This window comes from Sphaerodactylus townsendi, linkage group LG01, assembly GCF_021028975.2.
Source record: "Sphaerodactylus townsendi isolate TG3544 linkage group LG01, MPM_Stown_v2.3, whole genome shotgun sequence".
NCBI classification, from domain to species: domain Eukaryota; kingdom Metazoa; phylum Chordata; class Lepidosauria; order Squamata; family Sphaerodactylidae; genus Sphaerodactylus; species Sphaerodactylus townsendi.
Window position 1 is genome coordinate 76,793,248 of NC_059425.1, and position 24,010 is coordinate 76,817,257.

Here is a 24,010-nt window from a genome sequence, read left to right on the forward strand (position 1 = left end):
AAACTATAGCCTCTTGCTCCAATGCAGCAAAGGAGATTTGTGTAAAAAAAGCAGGTTTCCTCATACACATGTCTTGCCAGTGGCAGAAATTGAATGAAAGCTCAGTAGAATACCAAAGTGTAGGAACTATATATTTAGTTCCAATTTTTTATATTTTCCAATGCAATACTTTTACTTCTCTATTGAAAACTGTCGGCTCCACACATAACTATACGTCTTCTTATCTACAGTTGCCAGGTCTGTTGTGCTCCAAATCAAACATTTTAGGCAGGCCGTTTGAGGGATATGAAGAACAAACCCCAATGCTTACACATGGTACAGGTGTTTGTTATTTACCTTCTTTTGCTAACTTTATTTAAATTGGCTGTTGTGGGTCTTGCGGACTGTGGTCTGACAGTTTTATCTCCCAACTTTTTGCTTGCAGCTATAGTTGGCTTCTTCAGAGACATGTCATGGTAAGATGAGTTTCTCTCCATGTTCTGTGTAGTTGGGCACTCCACATTGTGCCACAGAAAGAAGTACAGCTCACTGTGATATGCCTCTGAAGATTCTAGACACCAGGGAAAACATTAGAAATTAAACTATCAACTTTGACCACACAGCCCGTAAAACCCACAACCAGCTAGTTGATTTCAGCTGTGAATACCTTTGACAAATTTAAATTATTTAACTCTGAACTGGAATTTCCCCCCAGAAAGCCCAACATCACTGTATATATCTGTCCATAGATTTCCCAATGATGATCATTCAAATATAAAACTTAATAAAAGCATTTCTAGGGCAGTAGCCATATTATTGTAGATTATATCAAAGGTGAACTAAAATGTAAATATTTTAACATATTTCGCAATTCCTTCCAAAATCGACTGGAAAGAAAATATAACTTTTTATTCAGTTATTAATGGTAAATGCAATAGCCTGTTTCACTTAAACTGTACTGGGAAAAGTCTAAATATACGCTGAAAGAAACCTGAATATATATTTCAAAATGTGTTATCCAGTTATCTTATTTTCTAGTACTATATGTAACCTTTAAAAATTATAATTGGTTATAATTTATGTATTCTTTAAAAAAATTCTTGAAAGATAGTAGAATTACTTTAATACAAGGAATAAAAGGTAGCTGGTAATCTCCCACGTGTTGCATGTCTGAAATTCCTTGGTAATCCCATGTAGATTTCAGTGCTATACATCACAATTTTTTCAATGTAAGTCTGACTACCTTCTCCTAAATGTAAAGGTAAACCTCAAAATACAGCAATTTTAAATGCATGCCTGACTCTCAATAAGCTGCAAAAGGGGTCAAAAGACATCATTTCACCACCACCCCCAACAAAAATGTAGCTTCAAAAGGGGCAGAGAGGGGGACCAGCTTTTTTCACTTCAGTGAACAAGACTCAACAAATAAAGCCAGTTCAGATACTGCCAGGCTTCTGGCTATTTGAATAGGAAAACAGTTAAGCCTGAAAAAGCACACACAGCCATATGATCTAGGTTAGCCTTTCACTGATGCCCTTGACAAACTGCAGAAGAAAGACTGAGTGCACAAATGAAGAGACAATGGATGGGAAAATAGTGCTGCGAGTTTGTATGTTTAAAAATTATCCTAGACAGTAGAAAGTAAGGAACACAGAAAAAAGAAAAGAGAGAAATGGTAAATGGGACAGTTAGTGATTATAGATTATACTAGCATATAAAAGGTATGAAGACACTGGTATAAATTCAGTTACAACAAGTTCCACGTGACTATTAAAACAGTTTATTTTCACATGATCCTTTTATTTCTTGTTTAAGACTTTTTATTTATTATCTTGACTTAAAAGATGTCTAACTGATCAACATGAATTTCAGTTTACAGGACATATATTGCCAAAGTCCCTAATAATCATATCTAGTGTCTCCAAGAAAATAATGCTCCTAATCTACAGTTTAAATGTTATAACTAAATTACTTTCAAGTTCACTTTTCTTATAGAGTACAATTAAAGTCAGCACTTTCAATTTAAGCTTACAAAACAAACTGGCAGCCAAACTGGCTGAAGATCTCAGTAATATGGCAAAATATACTTGTTTCAGTCAGCAACTAGGTAACTGCATTTTGAATTAACTGAAACTTCTAAGGCAGCCTTACACAAAGAGCATTAGAAGGAGAAAAAAAGTTTGGATTTATATCCCCCTTCCTCTCCCCACAAAAGACACCTTATGCGATAGGTGGGCTGAGAGAGTTCCAAAAAACAATGACTAGCCCAAGGTCACCCCGCAGAAATGTAGGAGTGGGGAATCAAACCCTGTTCCCCAAATTAGCATCCACTTGCTCTTAACCACTACACCATTCTGGCTCTGTAATCCAGCCTTGCTATTAAAGTAGCATGGACCCATCTGGCTAAATCAGCCATATCTAGGAGGGGATGCAATAGACAGATTCCTCTCTGCAAGTATAACAGCCAGATTCCTCTCTGCAAGTATAACAGCCACGGGCAGTTTCCATTACAATATCAAAGCTGGCGTGGTATGTGATGTTGGTCTTTTTCTAGTTCTGTTAGCAGCTAGCCTTTACTGGTTTTGACTTAGAAAATATTAACCATTAAGAAAGTTTTTTGCAATCTCTGAAGAAATGTCTCGTCCAATCAAGGGATGGGATTGGTTTTATTTGTTTTAAACATTTATTTGCTTGTCTTCTCCTGAGAATCTCAGGAACTAATTTAATCACATAAAAACCATTTGATAAATTAAATTAAACAACATATAAAAAACCCACCAGGGTATTGCCCAGGGTCAAGTTGCCCCTAAATCTCTCTAGAATAATTCTGTTTTGAAGTAACCAGAAAGACAAAAGTCCCGTCCCGTCCCCGCCCCCCCCCCCCCCCACATCTCTATTCCAGAGGCTTGGGTGCAGGTACCAAAAGCTCAAGCCCAGACTACTACTGGACATACCCTAGACAAAATGTAATACAAATATGACCTTATATTTCTTTAAAAGATTTTTACTTCACTTGGAACCTAAAATGAGCCAGTGAGCCACAGACAATGGTTATTTAGTTTGAATGTAGGCCAACTGATATATAATATATAGTTCCAATTTATATGCCTTCCTATTTCAAAATTTTAAACAATATAGTTTAAAAATGCAAAGTATATCACACTAAAATTATAGTTCCTTGGTTCAAAAACCTCAAATAAACTTGCTTACTTTATCTAGATTATATTATGCCACAAGAAAAGCAATGGCATTAACTAGGTACCATCTCTAATTAATCTAGCGGCATGCTTAGGTTCTTCAAACCACTTCCCCTCTTATTATCTTCAATTAAACAGACTTTGGGTAAAACAATTTGATAATGTTAAGTACTCTGTTTTCTGTACTGCAGACTGCTAGATTATCTAATTGTAACCTGTCTATATTGCCCCATAATAGTTTATTATGGCATTGAAAAGCAATTAAGATCTGTTAGTCTATGAAAGGTTTTAAGATTGCTATGAGATTGATGTACATGCATTACATTACAAAATAGCAAAGAGTAGCTCCTAACTCCAAAAGAATGTCCAAAAGAAGAAACTTTGCCAAGAATTTATTTTAAAAATGTACATGAACAGAACAAATGTACAGAACAGAACAAATGTACAGAACAAAGAAAGTGAAAATGTACAGAACAAAGAAAGTGAAAACCAAGTGATTGATAGGAAAAGGTTTTCTTGCATCCGGTTTCCCTGAGAAATTATTGAGGGGTATGTTTGCGGATTTAACATTAAGTCACCTGAGAGGAGAGCAGGTAGGCAAAGGCAAGGACGTTGGTAAGGGTGGGTTCCCAGGTTCAACCCCCCCATTACATTTCCGAAGCTTTGCCCCGTTTGTATTTTTTGGTATTTTTAGTGGGTTTTTTTCAGTTTTTGGCCTGTAGGGGCTAGCAGCACCAAAATTTCAGGGATTTTTCAAGAGACTCTCCTGCTGATACCACCCAGGTTTGGTGAGGTTTGGTTCAGGGGGTCCAAAGTTATGGACTCCCAAAGAGGGTGCTCCCATCCCCCATTGTTTCCAATGGGAGCTAATAGAAGATGGGGACAATACATTTGAGGGTCCAAACATGGAAAGTGATGCTGTTTCAGGGTGGGGGAGAATCCGCCCCCAAACAGCATCACTTTCAATGTTGTTTTAACTGGGGACCCCACATTCTCCCTTTAAGGTGGATTTAAAAGGAGAATCTGGGCTCCCTAGTTTGAACACCATTGAGAGTGATGCTGTTTGGGGGTGGATTCCAGCATCACAGCGACCGCCCATTGGCTCAGATTTTGCACCGGGCTCCATTTTCCCTAGCTACGCCTCTGCCTGGAGGGCAGGGCAGAAGGGACTGCCGGCTGGGAGCCCAGCTGGCGGGGGGGGGGGGGGGGGGGGGGGCAGGGGAGTCTGCTGTTCCTGGACTTGGAGAACTGCTTTTATAAGCACTGTGGGCGGGGGCAGGGCTTGGGAGGCATGGCCCCACCCCCGAACTCACCGCATAAAAATCTATGCCTACGTCACTAGGCAAAGGTTTCCTCATTTAACTTAAGGGTATCTGATAAAGGGAGCATTGACTCTTGAAAGCTTGTACTCCCAGTATTTTCTTAGTCTCTAAGGAGCTACTGGAGTCATGAATGGTTGGGGTGCAATCTCTCTGCGTCTGATCCAGGGAGTCTGATCTGATGAGATAGGGGTGTAGATGAACTCCCTGCTCTCTGAGAAGTACTATGAAATTTATTAGGATTTTGGAGAACATCTTTGGTGATGTACTGAGGGTGAAGGGGAGTGCCTTGAATTGGAAGTGGTCTCCCCCTATTGAGAATCTGAGGAAGTGATGATGTCCCTTGAATATTGGAATGTGGAAATAGGCGTCCGAGAGGTCGATGGATGTCAGATACCCGTCAGGCTATATGGAGTTGGACCTTAGGGTCTCCATCTGAAAATGGCGTAATCTCATGAATTTGTTTACGAATTTTTAATCTAAAATTGCCCTCCATTCCCTGTTCTTTTTTGGAATGAAAAAAAAAGATGGAATATATGCCCAGGCCTCTTTGACTGAGGAAAACTGATTCCACTGATCCTATATGGACAAGGTGTGAGATCGCCTCTAATTTTCTCATTCTCTTTTCCCAATCTTTGGATAGGGGGGAGGGAATGAACCTGTCTGGAGGAATAGTACGAAATTCTATCACATAGCCGTAGGTGACTATGTCTAGTGCCCAAATGTCTATATTTGAGAGGGACCAGATCTGATGAAACAACTGTAGTCTGGCGCTGACGGTGTCTGACCTTGGTGTCATTTGTTCTGTCTCTGCTCCTGATCACTGCGTCCAGGACCAGTGACTCTTCTGGGGGTGAAACCTCTTTTGGGCTGTTGCCCTCTATTTCCCCAGGAAGGAGACCTACAGTCATTTTTGTTATATGAGAAAACCTGTTGGGGACGAAAGGAACAGTTAAAGTTTGAGTGTTTATCAACCCTGCGAGTAGGTTTTGGCATTACTTTGTTCTTATCTTTAGATTTGACTAAGATGTTTAGTTCTTCCCCAAACAATCTGTTGCGCTGAAAAGCGAACTCAGTGAGTCTGGATTAAGCCCTCCATTCCATTTGCCATGTTCTTAGCCAAAGTAATCTCCTAGCAGCCATGGAGGAAGCTATGGCACTAGCAGAGAAGGTCATATTGTCAAGGGTAGCGTCAGCGCAGAAGGCAGCAGCCATCAATATTCTACTGACCCCTTCGATCATTCTCTCTTCTGTAGGAGAGATAATCTCTAAAAGTTTCTTGGCCCAGACTGTGGACACCCTTGAAACTATAAAGGCAGTGGTTGCTGATTTAATACTCAGACCCATGGCCTCGGGGTCCCTCTTGCAAAACAGCTCGGTCCTTCTATCCACAGTATCCATAATCTGCCCTTGACCATCTTTAGTGAATAAGTAGTTACAGGAGTGTCAATGAGTGGGACCTGTAGTAGCTCAGTAGTGTATTCAGGTAGAGCATAAAGCCTACAGAGCAAACTGGGATAGTGCTTGTTAGCCACAGGCTGCTCCCACTGTTCAGTAAGCTGATCCTCAAACAGTTCTGGGAAGGGGAAGACCTTTTTTGGTTGTTGGGAAGCTGGGAAATACACAGCATTCCCTTTGGATTTGCGCATAGGCTTCTCAGACTCCTCGCCTCCAGCAGCCTCCTCCAAATGCAGTGCTGCAATAGATTTGGACAAGAAATACTGATAATCATCAGGATTGAAGAAACGTGATGCCTGTTCCTGGACAGCTATTTCTCAGGAACCTCTTCCCCTGAAAAAGGTGCCTCTATATCCCCTTGAACTGATTCTGAGTCTGACTAGTCTAGTAGTGTATAATCAGGGCTCATTCTGGGGTTCTTTAGTGCTGCCTTGGTCTTCCAAGGAGTGTGTGCCCTTTTATTTTCCTTGGGCAGAGGTTTGGAAGCTTTATCCTGATCACCCAGGGAGGGAGTTGGGAACCCTATATCCTTAAGGTATATATACCCTATACCCTGAACATGTCCACCATGTCCTCCTTCATGGCTGCTCTCTCAGCAGAATAAAATTCCTTAATAAAAGATAAAATTTAGTCTTTAAATGAGGGTGCATTCTCACCCATCTGTTGGGGCTCCGCTGCCGTTGGCAGGGTGTTGGAGACCGATTCCAGGCCAGAATCAACCTGGAGAAGGATCCCAGAGCGTGCTAGACCCTCAGTCTCCAAAGTGCATCTCCCCGCAGTCATTTTACGTGTGACTATGATTTTGGCGCTGAAAACCTCATTGCCGGAGAGTGTCTCCAAGGAGGATTCTGGTGCAGGGGAAAGGGAGCGGGTCGCCCAGTCTGGGGATGGACCATCCCTGGCTGACGAAGAGGAGGTGATGAGCTGTCTGAGCTCCTTTGTGAGGCATTGCGATTACGATTCGCCCCCCTCAGCTGCTCTTGTTAGCTGACAAGGAAGCAGTCCTCTCTACCAACAAAGAAGGCAGGAAAGTTTAGTTAGAAATGAAAACTGAAGAATAGGAAGAAAAAAGGAAAGACAGAGTCTAACGACATCTGCTCATCCCTGAGGCAGGAAGAGAACTGGAGAGCAAAGGGGGAGGGGACCAACAACCAAGAAGCTGGAAATCAATCAAGTTTTTTTCCTGCCTCCCTGATTGGTGGATGAAGAATTACCCAGATGTCCTCTCACTCAATGGAGAATTGCATGTTCAGGGTAAAAAGTTATAGTCATAGTTATATATTTAATATTAATTATATCTTATATTATTATGTTTGTGTGTTTGGTGGGTTGATACATGGGGTGCAAAATCCTCATATGTCTCTTCTAGTTGATGGTGATTGTGAACATTCACAGAATGAACATTAGCTGACTAGTGGTGCTTGGCAGGAACTAGCTGCATATCTCCTAGCATGTTTGAGGGAACTGAAGGGCTGATGTCATCCTCTCCTACCTTCTCGTCAGTAAGCCGGGGGATACAGACCTGAGGCTTTGCCCTCTTGCTGTAAATGCACTTATGACACAGGTAAATTGGTGCAAAATGATCAAACAGTGTGACAGAATAGTGTGGCTTCGTCCTCTCAAACAAGGTTAAGGAGTAACTGAGTTTGATTGCCAGAATGCTTAGTTGTTCAGTTGTTAAAAGTTTTAATTTCCCCATGATGTCTAGATGCTTTCTGAAAACTGCTTCAGAAAGACTCTATCCCAGAGTTTACAAACTGCTCTGCTTTACATCTCAGAGGGAGCTGGAACTGATGGACAGCATGGGCAGAGAAAATATCTACTACTGAGGGAAGAAAGGGGGGCAGAGAGAGAAGTCCTCATGCAATGTTCATGATGCACAAGCACAGACAAATTTTTGGTTTGCGGTGCAGGTAATTTTACTTTTTAAACATGGAACTTGCCCCCAACCCCTGTACTCAGACAACTTGGTGAGAAAAGCTTGCCCCGTGGACAAACTATATACTTAACGGGGCTTAATGTAGAAAGTAAGAAATGACTAAATATACAAAGAGGAAGTAAGGATACTCTCAAAAACTGAAAGATTGGAATGACTTGTAAAATTAATGTAAGAATACAATCTCAGAAAGTGAAGAATGGCTCTCCCTATCCTATTCTTATAATTCTGGAGTTAAGACACACCTAATCAGATGATGATTTAAAATGCAAAAGTTATAGAAATACATCCAAATGCACAGGAGTGAGGAACAACAATATTTAGTTGACTAATCAAATACATTGTGCTTTACATCCCCCAAAAGCCTATTTACTCCTTAATGAACTTTTTAAACTTCCATGTTCTTGTTAGAATATGTCTGTGTTCTAAAAAAAGTTAAATGTTGTCTCCTGAGCTGAAGAATGTGCATTTACTTAAGCTTCCTGGAAAAACATTCATATCATTCCAAGGGTGACTAAATGTTTTCCAACCACATAGTTGGCATTCCAGACAGCTTTTCTCTCCTCTGAGTTCATTACATGAAAAATACCAGTTCCAAGTTCAGTGCTAGAGAGTTTCCTTCCTGGTGTTCAAATTCCTAATGCAGAAATAACAAATCACCCTAATGAAATGTTTTACTGGTTGTATTATTTGGCTTTATCCTTTAATTAAAACTTTACAGAAAGTGTAAAAGCAAAGATAGGCTATTTAAAACTATTATTGTAGAAAATACTTAGGTAAGCAACACTTCCAAACAGAGAAGTTCATTTCTATTTCTACAAAAAACACACCTTCATAATCTCAGTTTTTAAAGACTAAAGTAATGCCAATTCACTTCCTCCACAAAAAGCAGTAAGTCAAATCAGGGAACGTTTCCTAGAAGAAACTATTGTCAGGTTTCTGGACTCAGAAACAAGTACTGCTTGTACCACTTCTTCAATAAAAAGCTCCAAGACCGCTCAAGTATAATCTGAAAGCTCACAGCAAACTAAAAAAGATTGGGGCAGGTGTTGGGAACAATTTTATAAAGGACAATCATGGAATCAGATTAGGGCAGGGGTTGGGGTGAATTTCATAAAGGATGATGACAGAGTTCAGATTCTAAGACTTTAAAATTTCCCCTAAGTTTTCAACTAAGGCAGACTAGTGCTACTGAGTAAGTAATGTGCAACTCAATCCACTGAAAATTTATGCTAATCCGCTTTGAGTTCAATGGGACTTACTCCCAGGTAAACATACAAATGACTGCATTCTGATAGCATCAAGAGAGACATCCAGGAGTGTGAAATGCTAATCTAAGAAACTGGGCATTTTAACATTCTGAAAACAAGACAGTTATGACACCAAGATGAGACTACTGTGAAACCAGATGAAAATCCGGGAAAAAAACTGGAAAAAATGAGGGCAGGGGGAGATATATATTTAATTTCTTTGTGCTTTTCTAAGGCCTGAAGCAAAAAATTGAGACATTTAGGAGAATTAAAATTTTTTTTAAAGAGTGTTCTAGAATTAGTGAAAAGCTTTTAAAATAAATGCTTTTTATAATATAACACTGCTAATTCACACAGCTGCAAATCTCTTGGATCTAATATTCAAATATAAAAATAGCAGTGATGATAGCATTGCTACTGTTTTAAATGGTGTACTTAATAAGAAACACTCCTGGCATCACTTTTATCTTAGACTTGATGCTGGAAAAGTATTTTCATATGTTACAACATGAAGGATACTTGATTCAGGAATGGGAGGCAGGACCTTACATAACACAGACTGTGAATCCTAGTCAGCACACAAGGACAATAACAGTGTAACATAGTCACCATCCAAAGATCAACCAACGCCAAAGTAAATATCATACCAACCATAGAAACCAAAGCTAACATAGCCACACCATCTGATAGTTCCACAGTCTTCCTGGAAACCCCTGACTACCCAAGCACAATACTAATAGCAAGCAACATTACTCATGAACAAAAGGCACCAGTCCAATCAATCCAAGGGACGGGAACAGAATGATATCCTCCAGTGCCATATGAATGCTTCCCCCCAACATATAATTTTTTGTTTAATACAATGCTGGTTGTTTCAGTTTTCACTTTTTAATAATTTCCTCACTGTCATAAACTGTCTTGGAGTACAGCAGGAGCTTTCAGCTCCCTATAAATTTATAATTATTCTTTTACTAAAGAAGTTTTTATACTTTCATGTTTCATAAAAATACTAAACGGTGCTACCTCCTCAGAGGATTCTCCAGGTATGCAGAAAAAATATGACTTCATAAAAGAAAAAAAAAAGTGGGGGAAACCTCATAAAAACAACAGCCTGATAGGGAATGAATGTGCCAAAGAGACAAGTTACTTAGGGCAACTGAGAGCAAATAAAGCATCCCCAGCCCCCTGATAGAATGCTGAGCCCCTAGACTGTCCCCTCACCCTTACAAGGTTATATCCATTTATTGATGTGTCTGTACAGTTCTCACATAAAGCAGCAGCAGAAGGTGTCTGTATATAACATCTTGCCTGTCTTGCCTTTCTACAAAACCACTAGTTAAAGCACTTTACTGCAAATGCAGCTCCAGTACTGGAGGTGAGCCTGGTTGGACAAAAACATTGAAGTGATGGGAGGGGAGATGGTTTTGCCCCTCTTACCAGCAATTCCTATTCATAAAAAAAATTAGACACCCCCATCTCACTTGATAGGTGAACAGGGGAGAGTATGAAATACATATAACTTTCATTGCGTTTATACACAGATCACTTCTATATGACTTCTAGCAATACTAAGATAATGGTACTAGATCACCATTTATATGTGTGATATATGAAAGGTGCTGTTTGTGGCACAACTGGATGCATGAGAGCTGTGCATAAGTGACTGGACTTGTGCTACAAAACTGCTGATTCACCTCAAATGGAATCCTTTAATAGTTAAGAAGAATACTTTATCTGAACTTAGTGGTATAGCCTAAGCTTTTGCTACAGTCGAATAAACTGGCAATGTGTGTGTTGCCCCGTACAGTCCCTCTGCTCGTCGAAGGGAAACCTGCTGGAGGTCCCCTGGCCCAAAGCATATCCGGCTGGCTTCTACAGCCCTGGCCCCGACCTGGTGGAATAAGCTTCCGAGCGAGATCAGGGCCCTGAGGGACTTAAACAGTTTCTGCAGGGCCTGTAAGACAGAGCTTTTCCGCCAGACATTTCCATCTAGCCAGCTCGCCTGACCTGTTATCATTGGTGCCCTCCCGTGGGGAGGGTTTTGTGCCATATGTGGTTTTAATGATTGTAATGGTTTTATTGCTGTCTTATTGTTTGCCACCCTGAGCCCTGCTGGGGAGAGCAGGATATAAATGGAAAAATAAATAAAAATAGATAAAATAAAATGGACATGATGCAACAAAAGCTTCTTCTGCCGGTGACAACAGACAGACTGGATCATAATATTTACAAGCTTCTGCTCTCCGGGGTAACATCTCTCTCCTTTCTCTGGTAGAAATCGTTCTGACATTCCTCCTACAGCATCCTCGTTGTCTGCTTAATCTTAAAGGTTTAGTCCAGTGCTCCACTGGATAGATTTTAGTAGATGAGAGCCTAATTGGTACCTGACACTCAGTCTTGAACCTACTGGAATCACACTTCATCTTCTTGCATGCCCAGCTAATTATGAGTTACTGGCATTTGTGGTTAATAAAGATCTTATTTGACTAGTCTTTCCATCTTTGGCTATTTTCACTAAATTATCAAAACTGAAAGATACTACTTTATCCATTCCATTCAACAATCTGTGCAAATCAGATTTGAACTGAAATTGCATTTTCATAAACTTTCTTGTCCCTTTCTTGTCCATACAATCATGCTTCTGGATCTGGTTATTTTTATTTGCATGTGTTGAATCTCTGGCAAAATTGTTTACAAGGAGAGTGATGCTGTGGAAACAGTGAACACAACTCCAGTGCAAGGCAACTGGGTCTACTATGTGTTATCCCAGTCCACTTAGGTTTAGTTGACTGGTTACAGCAGAACAGGTATGGGAACACGCATCAGAACCCAGGCAAAACCTCTTGCTATGCAGTAGCAGGTGGTACTGAAATTGCCAGCAGTGTAGCGAGTCAGAGAGTGTCAGCCCAATTCCCTGGAAAACAGATATATATTTTTTTCTGCCACCCATTCAGAGCGCAGACTCTGTTTGCCCTTGGGGATACTGGCTGTGCAATTTATACTATGTGATCCCTGAAGGGTTAGAATTATATTGTGAAAGAGCTTATACCAAGTAAAAAAAAAGAAGTGCTACAGCCCCAGCAGACTGAAAAAAACAGTAGCTATGATTAGGCATGAAAAAAAAACCTTGAGAGATTGAAAGGTAGAAGGTTTTCCACAGGTTTTGAAATGGCAACTTTTGACATTTGCACTAGAAAAAGGCTGAGTGCACCTAAAAACATTTCATGCTTATACGTGGTTAAATTTTAAAAAATAACAGTGACATAACCACCTTAATTTGGAGTTCAAGGAAAGTAGATCTATTATTCAAAAACGGCATTTGATTTTCCATGTCTGACCTTCACACATTGGGCAGCATTCCCCAGGCACTTTGACAGGATTCAAGCAGCTCTGTCCACAGGCCGTGGCAACACAATGGGACTCTCCGTTGATACACTGGCAGAAAGTGCAGTCATCTTCCCTCCAGCGATCACCATGGGCTTGGATCTGGCCATTAGCATAACAGCCAGCAGGGTTATTAACCGGAGAAATGGAATCTGAAGTAAAAAACCCCAAGATTATTGAATCCAGCTGAAGTACTTATGCATATGTAACCCTGATAACACAGCTACATTGAAACTATTGAGATGAGAAGGACAAATGTTACTACATTGAAGAAGTTTGGGTTTATACCCCACCTTTCTCGCCTGTAAGGAGACTCAAGGTGGCTTACAAGCTCCTTTCCCTTCCTCTCCCCACAACAGACACCTTGGGAGGTAGGTGGGGCTGAGAGAGTTCCGAAGAACTGTGACTAGTCCAAAGTCACCCAGGAGTGGGGAATTAAATCCGGTTCTCCAGATTAGAATTAATCTGCTCTTAACCACTACACCATACTGGTAATCATACTATTGCAAAATCACCCAGTGCTAAGAGTAAGACTACATAGATTACAAACTGCTAATTAGACAACGTATTGTTTGTTGTACAGAGAGCAAAGCAGACAGAAATATTACCCTTCTACTGCAAAGTCTATAAAAAGATTGTTATATGAAATATAAGAAGTTTTGCATTATTGATCAAATTATTGTGGTGTCCAAAAAGCAAATGACATCCTGGTAAGATTGGCCAAGTCTACACTTAAAATCAAATTAATACAGCAGTCGGTTTTTAAAAAGTTACCTTCACATATTGGACAGCACTCTCCTTCTGGTACATAATATCTGTCACAATGTAGCTCCCCACACTGTGCTGAGAAACAAATAGAGACGCCACCCTGGCACCGACAAAAACGGCAAGCATCCATTCGAAACATATCTCCATCATAATATTCCACATTGTTAAATATGCAGGCTGGCTTCACATCTGGAACAGCAAACAGAAAGAGGTACTTTTGAATAGATGTATTTTGCTATGACACAGGTTAGGGGTCAGTTTTTATAATTAAAGAGTAAATCTATGTCAAGATTCAGAACAAGAGATCAATGGAAGGCAAAATAAGAAAGTCTATTTGAATAACTGAAAATATACTACCTGACAATTCTTAATAGTCCATACAGTTTCTACAGCCCAAACACTGGTGCTTGTGAGTCTTATGAGGAAGTGACAGAGGGAGAATAGGATCAAAATCAAACAAATAATAAATAATAACTATACTCAATAAAAGCTGTGACTGCACTCCATAAAAACTGTGGCCTGTTTCTGTCTCAGTGAGGTGTCTGGTTTTTCTTCCCCTCAATCTCACTCCCAGTAATTAGAAAGTTATTAGTAATTCTATATTAGCCACTGAGTCCTGCAGAGCAGGATAAAAATGGGGTAAAATATTTTAAAACGTGAGTCAAGTATACATGAACACGCACATGCATTCATGCACAAAAAGGCTTTATCATGATCTGTGTTCCTTGTTTCTTTTTTTGTTGATAGAACCCAGTTCCAGCACAGGAAGGGGATACATGTACTTTGCATTCCCCATTAGCACAATATCCTACTTGGGAAGCATAGGGTTTCTCTTTTCTGATTAGTGGTTGAACACTCCAGGGAATGCTCTGTATCCACAACAGCGAAGAGGAGGAACACAGACATAAAGAAAAAGGAACAGTCATTTTCAGTATGAACATAATTTTTATTTCATTAGAATATTTTTTTAAAGGGCGGAAAGGCTTTGTACACATGCTGGACCAAGATGGTCATGGCTGTCCTGGATTCAGAAATAGTGCCACAGAATTTGTGAGATATCATTCACTGGATTAAAGGGCACACAAACAGTCATGCTGCACAAAGCCCTTAGCAGCATTCTTTCCCCAAGAGCCAGAACTCATATGTTTTACTAAGTGCTCATTTTGTGAGAAGGGCTCTGTTCACTGCATTCAGACCTAACAACAAGCAACTGTTGGGCATGAACACACCTTCCTACTTTGCTTGCATGTTTTTCTAAAATCTCCAACCTAGACATGTGAAGGCTCAGAAAAAGTCTGAAAACTTCATCAGGTGAAATCCCCCTCCTTGTCTCCCCCCACCCCATTTTTTCCACAGCTTGTATGTATCCAGGCTCTTTTCTGCATTCAGTTTCAACAGTTTCTAAATGGTTCCAACTATTTGACAACCTAAATCTTACAATTTAAGATAAGAATATATCTTAGCATATTACTTTTACTACTAGCAAATGACAAGCACCAGGACTCACAGTGGAGGGTACACTCTATTTTTCTACGCTGGCAGCCTTCCCTACACTGTTTCCACTTCCTGTCCTTTGTGGTTCCTGCTTCTTCACCTTTCTCTCTGCTTCTCCTTGTTGGCTCTAGCTTTCACTCCTGCTCGCCTTGTTGATCCCTACTTTTCTCTCCACCTGTTTCGGGTCACTGCCTCCCTCACACATCCTCTTCCCACTCCCAACCCTCCCTCAAATATGACATCCAGCCACTTTATCTAGAAGGCAGATCTGGCAAGATTTCCACCCCCCCCCACCGCACCCCCACTCTCTTCCATAGGGATGAGTCCAGCTCCTTCCCGCATGTCACATGAAGCCAAGAAAAAAGAGTATCTGATCATTTCCATAACAAAAGACATAGTGAGTAGATCACTCCCAATATCATCATACTTACTAAGGAAAATACCTGTCTTAGAGAAAAACCTGACTTCCTTCAGCATTGAGCAACCACATTGGTAATCAGGGTGTCTCAGCGATTAATTAGTCTGCCTTTAGCCAAAAAACCATTCTATTATATTAGCATTCTGCCAAAGAGCAAAATACTACATGCACACTCCTATTCCCCACAAATCAGTCTGGTCATCCAATTATGTAACTGGGGTTATCTGTAATTGTCTGTCAAAGACACATGTCAGAACAAGACTATCATCTCCAGCATAGTCTTGCTGTAATCTACAGGTGTCAAACTTGTGGCCTCCAGATATTATGGACTACAGTTCCCATCATCCCCTGCCAGCATCAGTTACATTTTCCATACTGAATACTTTACAAAGGGCACATACCATTGACACATTCAAAAACATCACAGCACTTGCCAGGTGTTCCATCTCCACGTGACACTATTTGGGGGATGTAGCCTGTCTCACATTTTGGTATACCACATAAACCAGAGAGACACTCGCACCTGAAATCAAAGAAAGGAAAGCATCATAAATGAGGATGACAACACATGAGGGATTAAAGCACAAAAAGGACAAAAACAGCCAGTGAATTAATTTTCTGCTGTTATAGAATACAAAGACAATAAGACTGCTTTAAATGCAACACAGTAAAGAAGATTAATACATGTTCCAATGGATAGTGCTTGAGTTTGAACATCAACATCCTATCCTGGGATGTGTAAAAGACTAAAAGGTCTTAGTTCCTAATCTACACAAATGTAAATGAACATCTACCTCACAGTTCACTATAGTTCAGACTAAGAAGCACTTTGTCCATCAAAAATGCTGCAATATTCCTATCCCACTACCTCTGGAAAATCACCCTCTCAACTCTGGTGACATGCAATTTAATATAAAACAGCTTGTAGAATATGATGTAACGAGAGTAATTATGAATTCTGTCATACCTGCTACTTCCAGGTATGTGCACAACATCACAATCTTATCTATGAACACTTAGTTTGAGATATTTACTTGTGTAGCTCACTTTGGTGCTATTTATACCAAGATGAACAATGACAGGTTTGTATGCTTCCACCCCAGGCACTTTCTGGCCAATTTTTTGATGGTGACAAAACCACTGGTTTATTTTTTAGAATATGGTTGTAAGGTTTAATGAGATAACTTCTGCCTGTGGAATGTTAATCTGAAACCAACTAGATGTATCCAAAAATTTTGTACAGTTGACATATACTAAGTAATTCAGAAAAAGTGACCATAGTGTTGTTAGGTTCAACAATGTGTCACTGGAAAGTTGCCCCAAAGTCCAAAACCATCACATATTACTTCAAAGAGGGAACGCTGCCAAAAATCAGAGTACTAGTCAGAATGCAGTTTAAAGGGAGGACTGAGAGAGTCAAATGTCTGCAGAATACTTAGACACTATGTAAACCCCCACTAACAGAGACCCAGAAATTCAGGAATACTATCACCAAGTTGAAAGGATGACTGCAAGGTTAACAACATGAGTTAAGGAAGCCAAAAAAGAACAAAAAGGCTTAATTCTAAAAGTGGAAAGTTTTCCTAAATAAGGTGAACAAACAGAATCACCAGTTCTGGCAAAACAAATGTAAATAAGGTACGCAAAAAGAAAATTGGATGACTGGCTTGCTAAAAACAAACCTCTAGGCTGGATAACTGAAACTCACTTTTCGCAGGGATATCTGAGGGCCTGCTCTGGAAACTCCAGCAGATCCAGAATGCAGTGGTGAGGGTTTGGGTTAGATTATATTAAAAAAACCGGAAACAGTCTCCTGTTTCCTTCTGCTTTATGGTTATCAGCTCCAGATTGGGAGACTTCAGTTTATGCTGATGGGATTTGAGATGGCTGAAACTGGGTAGGAGGTGAGCGACATGCCCTTGATGGCGGGGCATACAGTGGCTAGTGCTGAGAGTTGTCTTCTCAGCGTTGAACAGCACAAGCCGAAGTCTTCCAGTCTGGCAGTCTCAGCCTTGCTCCCTTGATGCTGCTTGAGCTCTCGAGAGCATGCAGGTGGTTTTTCCGCCTGTAGTTTGTAGAAAACTTCTTTGCTACCCACCTCTCGATGCAGTGCTGGGGACCTGGATCCCCCTTGGTTGTTGATATATATTTTTGTTGCCACGTTGTCTGTTCTTACCATAACGTGTTGGTGTTCCAGTTGTGGGCGGAAATGTTTTAGGGCCAGGAGGACTGCTCTGGTCTCTAGCAGGTTGATTGGGAGTTTGGACTCCTCTGACCATGTTCCTTGAGTGAACTTTGGCCACGTCTTCCCGTGCTTGCTGCTTGGACTTTGATCTGATCAGCAGGTCGTCCAAGTATGGATGTATATGTATCCCCTGTTCTCTCAGCTGGATGATGGGACATAGGAGAATTTTCGAGAATGTTCTCGGGGCCGTGGCCAGTCCAAATGGTAACGCCCTGTATTGGAAGTGCTGCGCTCCCACTGAAAACCTTAGGAATTTTCTGTGGGCTGGGTGGATCAGGATGTGCAGGTAGGCTTCTTTCAAGTCTAAGGAGGTGAGGAATTCGTTGTGTTTTAGGGCTAGAGATATCGTTCGCAGAGTTTCCATACGGAATTTCGGCAGCCTGAGCAATTTGTTGACCATTCTGAAGTTTAGGACCGCTCTGCAATCCCCATTCCGCTTGGGCACCATAAAAAAGTGAGAATATGTGCCGGAGAACCTCTCCTGCGCAGGGACCTGTTCTATTGCTTGAATTGCCAGGAGGTGAGACACTGCTTGAAGTGTCCTTTTGGTTTTGGGGGAGTTTCCCGAAGGGATGAATTGCTGCTTTGGGAACTGTAGGAACTCTATCGTGTAGCCCTCTGAAATCACCTCCCTGCACCATCTGTCCACGTGGGCACCCAGCCAGGCCGTCGCGAAGCTGGTTAATCTTCCTCCCACCGGAACCTCCATGTAGTCATTGTTTCTTGAACTCGGGTTTGAAGGGCTTGCCCTGTCTGTTGTTTGTTCTAGGGAAGGGTTTGTTCCGAAAGGAACTCTGCTGTTGCCATCCCTGCTTGTTCCCTTCCCTGGGGAACCTAGGTAGGACCCTGTTCGATCTAAAGGTGGTGCGGTTGGTGGAGGAACTGCTTTTTTCTTGTTTGACTGCCTTGGGCATAGCTTTCTTTTTATCCTTGGTTTCAATAAGGACCCTGTCTAATTCGCTGCCGAATAAGGCTGTTCCGCGGTAAGTGTATGCCGCTACCACGTTCTTGGAGCGTGCGTCCGCTTGCCAGGGGCGCAGCCAGGCATTGCGTCTGGCAATCATGCTAGTTTCCATGGCTCTAGCCACTAGGGCGATGGCATCTAGGGTGGCATCTGCAATGAAGGCGCTTGCCATGAGAACGCGTTCCACCCCCTCTCTGGTGGCAGTGTCTAGTTCTGGAATCCTTTCCAGGACCCTCTTGAGCCAAACCATGCTGGCCCTGGCAACGGTTGATGCCGGTGTAAGGGTCTTAGTTGCTGCCGCCAGCCATTCGTGCGTCTTTCTTAGTGCCGCCTCTGACCTTCTATCCAGGGGATCTCTGATGTTCCCCTCCCCCTCCTTGACTACTAAGTCTGCTGAGTGAAGCGCTGCCACCGGGGCATCCACTGGGGGAACTTGCAGCATCGTGTGGAATTGCGGGGGCATCAAGTAGGTCTTCTTGAAGGAGGGGGGAAGAGTTTTGTGAGCTGCCGGTTTCAGCCACTCTTTCCTGATTCTGATTACAAAATATTCGGGGACTGGGAAGAATTTTTCCCCCTCCTGGTCCTGGGGGAAGTAGTCTACGTTGCCTTTAGGGAACCCTTTGAGAGGCTTGGCTGATGTGGAGGGAAGGTCTGGGTCAGGGGGAGAGTCTTCTGCCCCATCCTGGTCCTGTAGGTCCAGGGCTGAGATGGCTTTGGTGATAAGTAGCTGTAGGTTTTCCAGCTTAAAGAACTTAGGGGCCTGTTCAGTTGTCTCTATTGGACTTTCCTCTGTATCTGAAAATCTGGCTCCCCCTGTGCCCTCTTCCTCTGCAGCGGAGTCCTCCTCCTCATCTGGAAACTCCAAGGGGTTTCTGAAGGCCAGGTCTACCCCCTCCTGGGATGGCTCTTCTGTGAAGCTGCAATTTGGCCTGACTGACGCCCCGTGGCGTTCCCTGGCATTGAGAGCTTTCTCTATCTGTTCGCTCAGAAAGCGCGTGAAAGTTGCTGGCGGGGCAGATTGCCAGGCTGCGACTGCTGCCGCCGCGGGGTCTGGCTGCTGACTGGTGCCTCCGCCCCTCCCCCCTGGGTCCCCGATAATGGCCTAGGCTCTAATGGGGCCCTTGAGACTTCCTCTGTTTGGGGGGAAACCGGGGACTCCGAATCCCGCATGGGGTAGGAGGAACCAGCAATGGAGCCGCCTGGATCGGCCGCTACCTCGGAAGGCATGCATAGCTCCCAGCAGTTTCCCCGGGTTTCTCGCTGGCGCCTCCGGCCCTTCTTTTGCCACTCATGCTTTTGGCCGTTTGCACCTGCTTCTGGTTGCAGGCGCTTGCTGGGGTGGCTGCTGCGCTTCTGCAAGTGCCATGAGCTTTTGTTTCTACGCAGCTTTCGGGTCCTCCTCCGGCCAGTAGCTGTTAGCCATGGACTCCCTCCCTGGGGGGGGGGGGGGTGAAGGAGCCGGTCGCCATGTTAAGGCAGGAACCGTTGGGAATGGTGGGGTTTCAGTTTCGTTTTCCCCAGCACACGGCCACCTGCTTCTAGCCACCTGCTTCTAACTAATCCTCCCCTCCCAGTTTACTCACGTTTGGTGGAGTGGGAAACAGGAGGGAGACAGAATTGCACACACACACACTATACTGGATGGAAGAGCTAGAGCCCTAGGGAGCTAGTGAAAAAACCATGCACTCCCTGCAGGCAGGAAAAAATACTGAGGAGGAAAGCCTAGGACACGTGACAGGAAGGGATCGTTAATCAATTAAGTGGTTCCTGCCTCCTTGCAAGTGGTGAAGAAGACACCCAATCAAGATATCCCCCGCCTCCAGTAGAAGAGGCAAATTTCATGCTGGGGATTATGTGGAAACGAACTGGAAGTAGAATAACCAAAACTTTTTGCCTTTGGTCAGCAGTATTATGTGTACTTCGGCCAGAGTATTATGTGTAGTTCAGATTATTTGAGGAATAAATGTGAGACACCTGTTTGCTGTAAGGTAACAGGAATTTCAAGAAGAACTAACTGAGGCACTGCAGCTGCAAGATAAAAAAACAGTGCATTGGGCTCAGATGAGATGCTGCTCCTCCCTTGGGGCAATCAGGAATCAGCATCTTTAAGCCAAGTCCTCAAGGAGGGGAAGAAGCATACTATTCTTGCTAATATCTAGGCTTTGGGCTGCACTGCAAACTTGCCATTAGCTGTATACCCATGCCTAGCAACTATTATTGGTGATGGTATAATTTCAGCCCCAACAAATCTATGTGAAGAGAAAGCTACTCATCTGTCTCTAGAACACAGCTGTGTCATGCTATTCATTGGGAACAGGGATACTCCCAAATTCTATGTTTTGTCCTTCCCTAGCTCCTATCTTATAACTCCTTCCCTAAGTTGTTTTGAGGTAACAGAAGATTGAATAAATAAGGGTACTCTTTTCACTCCCACTAGACCTCTATTTAATGCAGTGATAATAACTTTACAATACTTCTGCTTTATACATGTTTGGAATGACTTAGCCCCATATTATTTAACGTCCAAGTCTACTCAGCTTATCACACAAAACTGATTGAAGAATTCAGCCAACTGAGGTTAGGAACAAGTTTCTTGTTTCAGAAGATTTGAGCAGAAGCTAGTTGATCAAATTTTTACTTAGAGGTACTGGTTGAGAATATTACTGTTTTTGAAAAAAACATTTTGCTTCACTTCTGCTTTTAATTTTATTGATCATTTTGGAGCAGTGTTTTAGCGCTTCTTAAAGCTGTGGAGATCTTGTGACGATCTCCATGCTGTCTATTCTTGCATGTAATTCTGATGTATATTCAAGTGTTAATTATGTTGGGGCTGAAATTACACCATCACCAATGATAGTTGCTAGGCATGATACTGAAAAAAATGACCACTGGTTAGCACCTGTGAAAGGTTCATCTTCTCTGAGCATCAGAAGACATTTCATTGTAAACATAAAGTTCAGGAATACAGCCTAGGCCACAACCTTTATTCCTATGTCACACAGGACACACATAACACCACCAATGGCATTAATTATGACATCAAGGTGAAGGACATCAAGATCTTTCTTTGTGCATTTTCCAAATAAGTAACTAAATTCAGGTTAATAAAAACGTAAGAATAGTCACCTAAAACTTCTCTCTTGAGCTATGCATTCAATTCTTACATTGAATTAAACACCTTTCAGAACTGGAAGCAATACTATTTCTTCCATTTCAGCTATTAATATTTTCATATAACAACTGATCAACATGAGTGTTAGTAACTCTCCACCGCAAACTTGACCAAATAAAGCAGTTTTTTAAACTACAGAGAACTCATACTTCATAAACAAAGCAACATCAAAGAGCTTTGATCTCTTAAATAGCAATTGTAAATGCAGAGACAAACTCCTAGATCCAATGCATAACAAACCTTGTAGGAAGAGTACAACATCCATCAGCTGTCAGCCTGACTTGGGTTTCATAGCTATCCAAGGGGCAAACAACTTGCTGGACAGGAGGGCATTCTACTGTACTGCAGTCTACGCTGAAAACTGTTTGAAAAGAACAAATCAGAAAAATATTGAAGACCGACTTTTTTAAAAAAAACAAAGCATGACAGTAATGTACCTTGTTACTTTACTTATCAGTACAGAGACTATTTTTAAAAAAGGATTCACTGCTTTATTTACAGAAAATTCTATTTCATAGTAAACCTACAGATTACTGTAAATCTAGACAGGTACCTACTCCTATAAACAATTTCAAAATATGTCTGAGAGCTTAATCTCAAACATCTCCCCCCACACCCTCAGTGTAAGTATAACAACAAGACTATACCTACACCAAGCATACTGCCTTTTTATGAAACCAAATGTACGCATGAACAATATGCCATATTCATCTTAATTTCAATAGCGTACAATAGATACATACAATTCAAAAGTTATATTTTGATGAGTAAAGATCATGTGTTCCTGGCACACATGCACTGAAAAATAGTGTAGCTACACTGTACTTATTTGGTATGCCAATGTACAGAGACAACTATAGAGTAGGAGCCAGCCCTGGACCACAGATACAACTGGGTCTACAGCAGTGATCATAAAGTACTACCAAAAATTATATCAAAAACAGTAAAGTGGCTGGCCTCTATGGCAATCATAAGAGCAGCAAAACCAGGCTAACCATAGATAAGGCAAGAATCCATATCTGGGGGTCTCTCCAGGCATGTATTCAAAAAACCTGGCCTGATGAGAACCTAAAATATTCCACCTAGCATTAAATGTTAGGAACTGTCAAGTCAATTGGAGTAGAGCTGGTCTTCCCCAAGATACACAGAACTCTGAATGTGGTGATCCTGAGAGTAGAATAAGAGAAACAACTAGGATACATTCATTCATTTATTTAATTATTTATATTCTGCTTTTGTCCCCAAAGGGACCTAAGGCAGTTTACAACCACCAGTTATGTAAATAAAGAAACCAAACAGAAGAAATAATATATATTAGGTAGGCAGGATTTGTCAGCTAAGTCCTCCAAGGTAGTTGCAAAACACAGTCTGACAGCCAAAAAGCCCAAGGCTTTGCATCTTTCGTCATACCCAAGCTTTATCTCCAGATATGAACTCTATAAAAAGGTCAGGGAAAGATGTATAGGATGTATATGAGCTGAAATTCTTCTATCTGTCAGAAGACAGTCAAAAAAACTACAAAACATAAAAAGAATAACTTCTCCTGGTTCTGGTGGCTTTTCCAGGCTGTGTGGCCATGGTCTGGTGGATCTTGTTCCTAACGTTTCACCTGCATCTGTGGCTGGCATCTTCAGAGGTGTATCACAGAGAAAAGTCTTTTTCACACAATAGCTTCTCCATTAAATTGCTTATATATATAAATCTTGCCCCCACAGGATTTTCAAAAGCTCTTAAGGGATTTGGCAAACACCTCAACTTTTATGTCCCTTTAACTGACACTGAGCGTTTCTCAACATTTTGTTCATTCTGGAGCATTTTTAATCTTTACCGGGGCATTTCCCCCCTTTTTTGCTGCTTTTATATCTCTCTCTTTTTGTGTTAGTAAGTCATATTCTCTGCATATACAGGGAATCCTCTGGGAGTGAAGGTAGCACAGTATAGCCAGTACTTGTCAGAACTCAGGAACTAAGCAGGGTTGTTACTTGAAGCAGAGGCGCAGCTAGGAAAAATGGAGCCTGGGGCAAAATCTGAGTCCCCCCTGTAGACGACTGCCCTCCTTCACCACAATCAAAAATCGATTTTTTGAACCAGGTCATTTCAAAGTCAACATCACATTATAGAACATGTCCCAACTCACAAATCTGAACACAGCAATGGTCCTGCAATCCATGGGCATGGAGGCTTGCTGGGGATGGGACGGGGGAGGCTGGGAGAGCTTGCTGTGCCCATGGATCCTTTGGATTCAGGGACCCGTTCTTGGCTTTAAAAAAGCGCTGAGCCACTTACCTGGCTGCTGTGGAGGAATGCGGCTGCTGGTGGTGGGGAGGTGAGGTGAGGGAAGGTAATGGTTGCAGCTTGGCCTGTAAGGGCGAGTGAGGGACCTTTCCTAGCTCTGGATCATTCCTGGGCTTGGAAAGGCCTGTTGC

The 24,010-nt window shown here is 41.9% G+C and overlaps 1 protein-coding gene across 1 annotated transcript in view; it reads right to left on the reverse strand.

Annotated features, from left to right (window-relative positions):
* CRIM1 (cysteine rich transmembrane BMP regulator 1) overlaps positions 1–24,010 on the reverse strand; it is a 174,129-nt gene that overhangs the window by 37,829 nt on the left and 112,290 nt on the right. Inside the window, exons 4-7 of the mRNA XM_048505050.1 lie at positions 21,825–21,945; positions 15,605–15,726; positions 13,298–13,480; positions 12,478–12,675 (exon numbers count right to left, since the gene is read on the reverse strand). Of these exons, the coding sequence (XP_048361007.1) occupies positions 12,478–12,675; positions 13,298–13,480; positions 15,605–15,726; positions 21,825–21,945 (624 nt within the window). The remainder of the gene's footprint in view (positions 1–12,477; positions 12,676–13,297; positions 13,481–15,604; positions 15,727–21,824; positions 21,946–24,010) is intronic.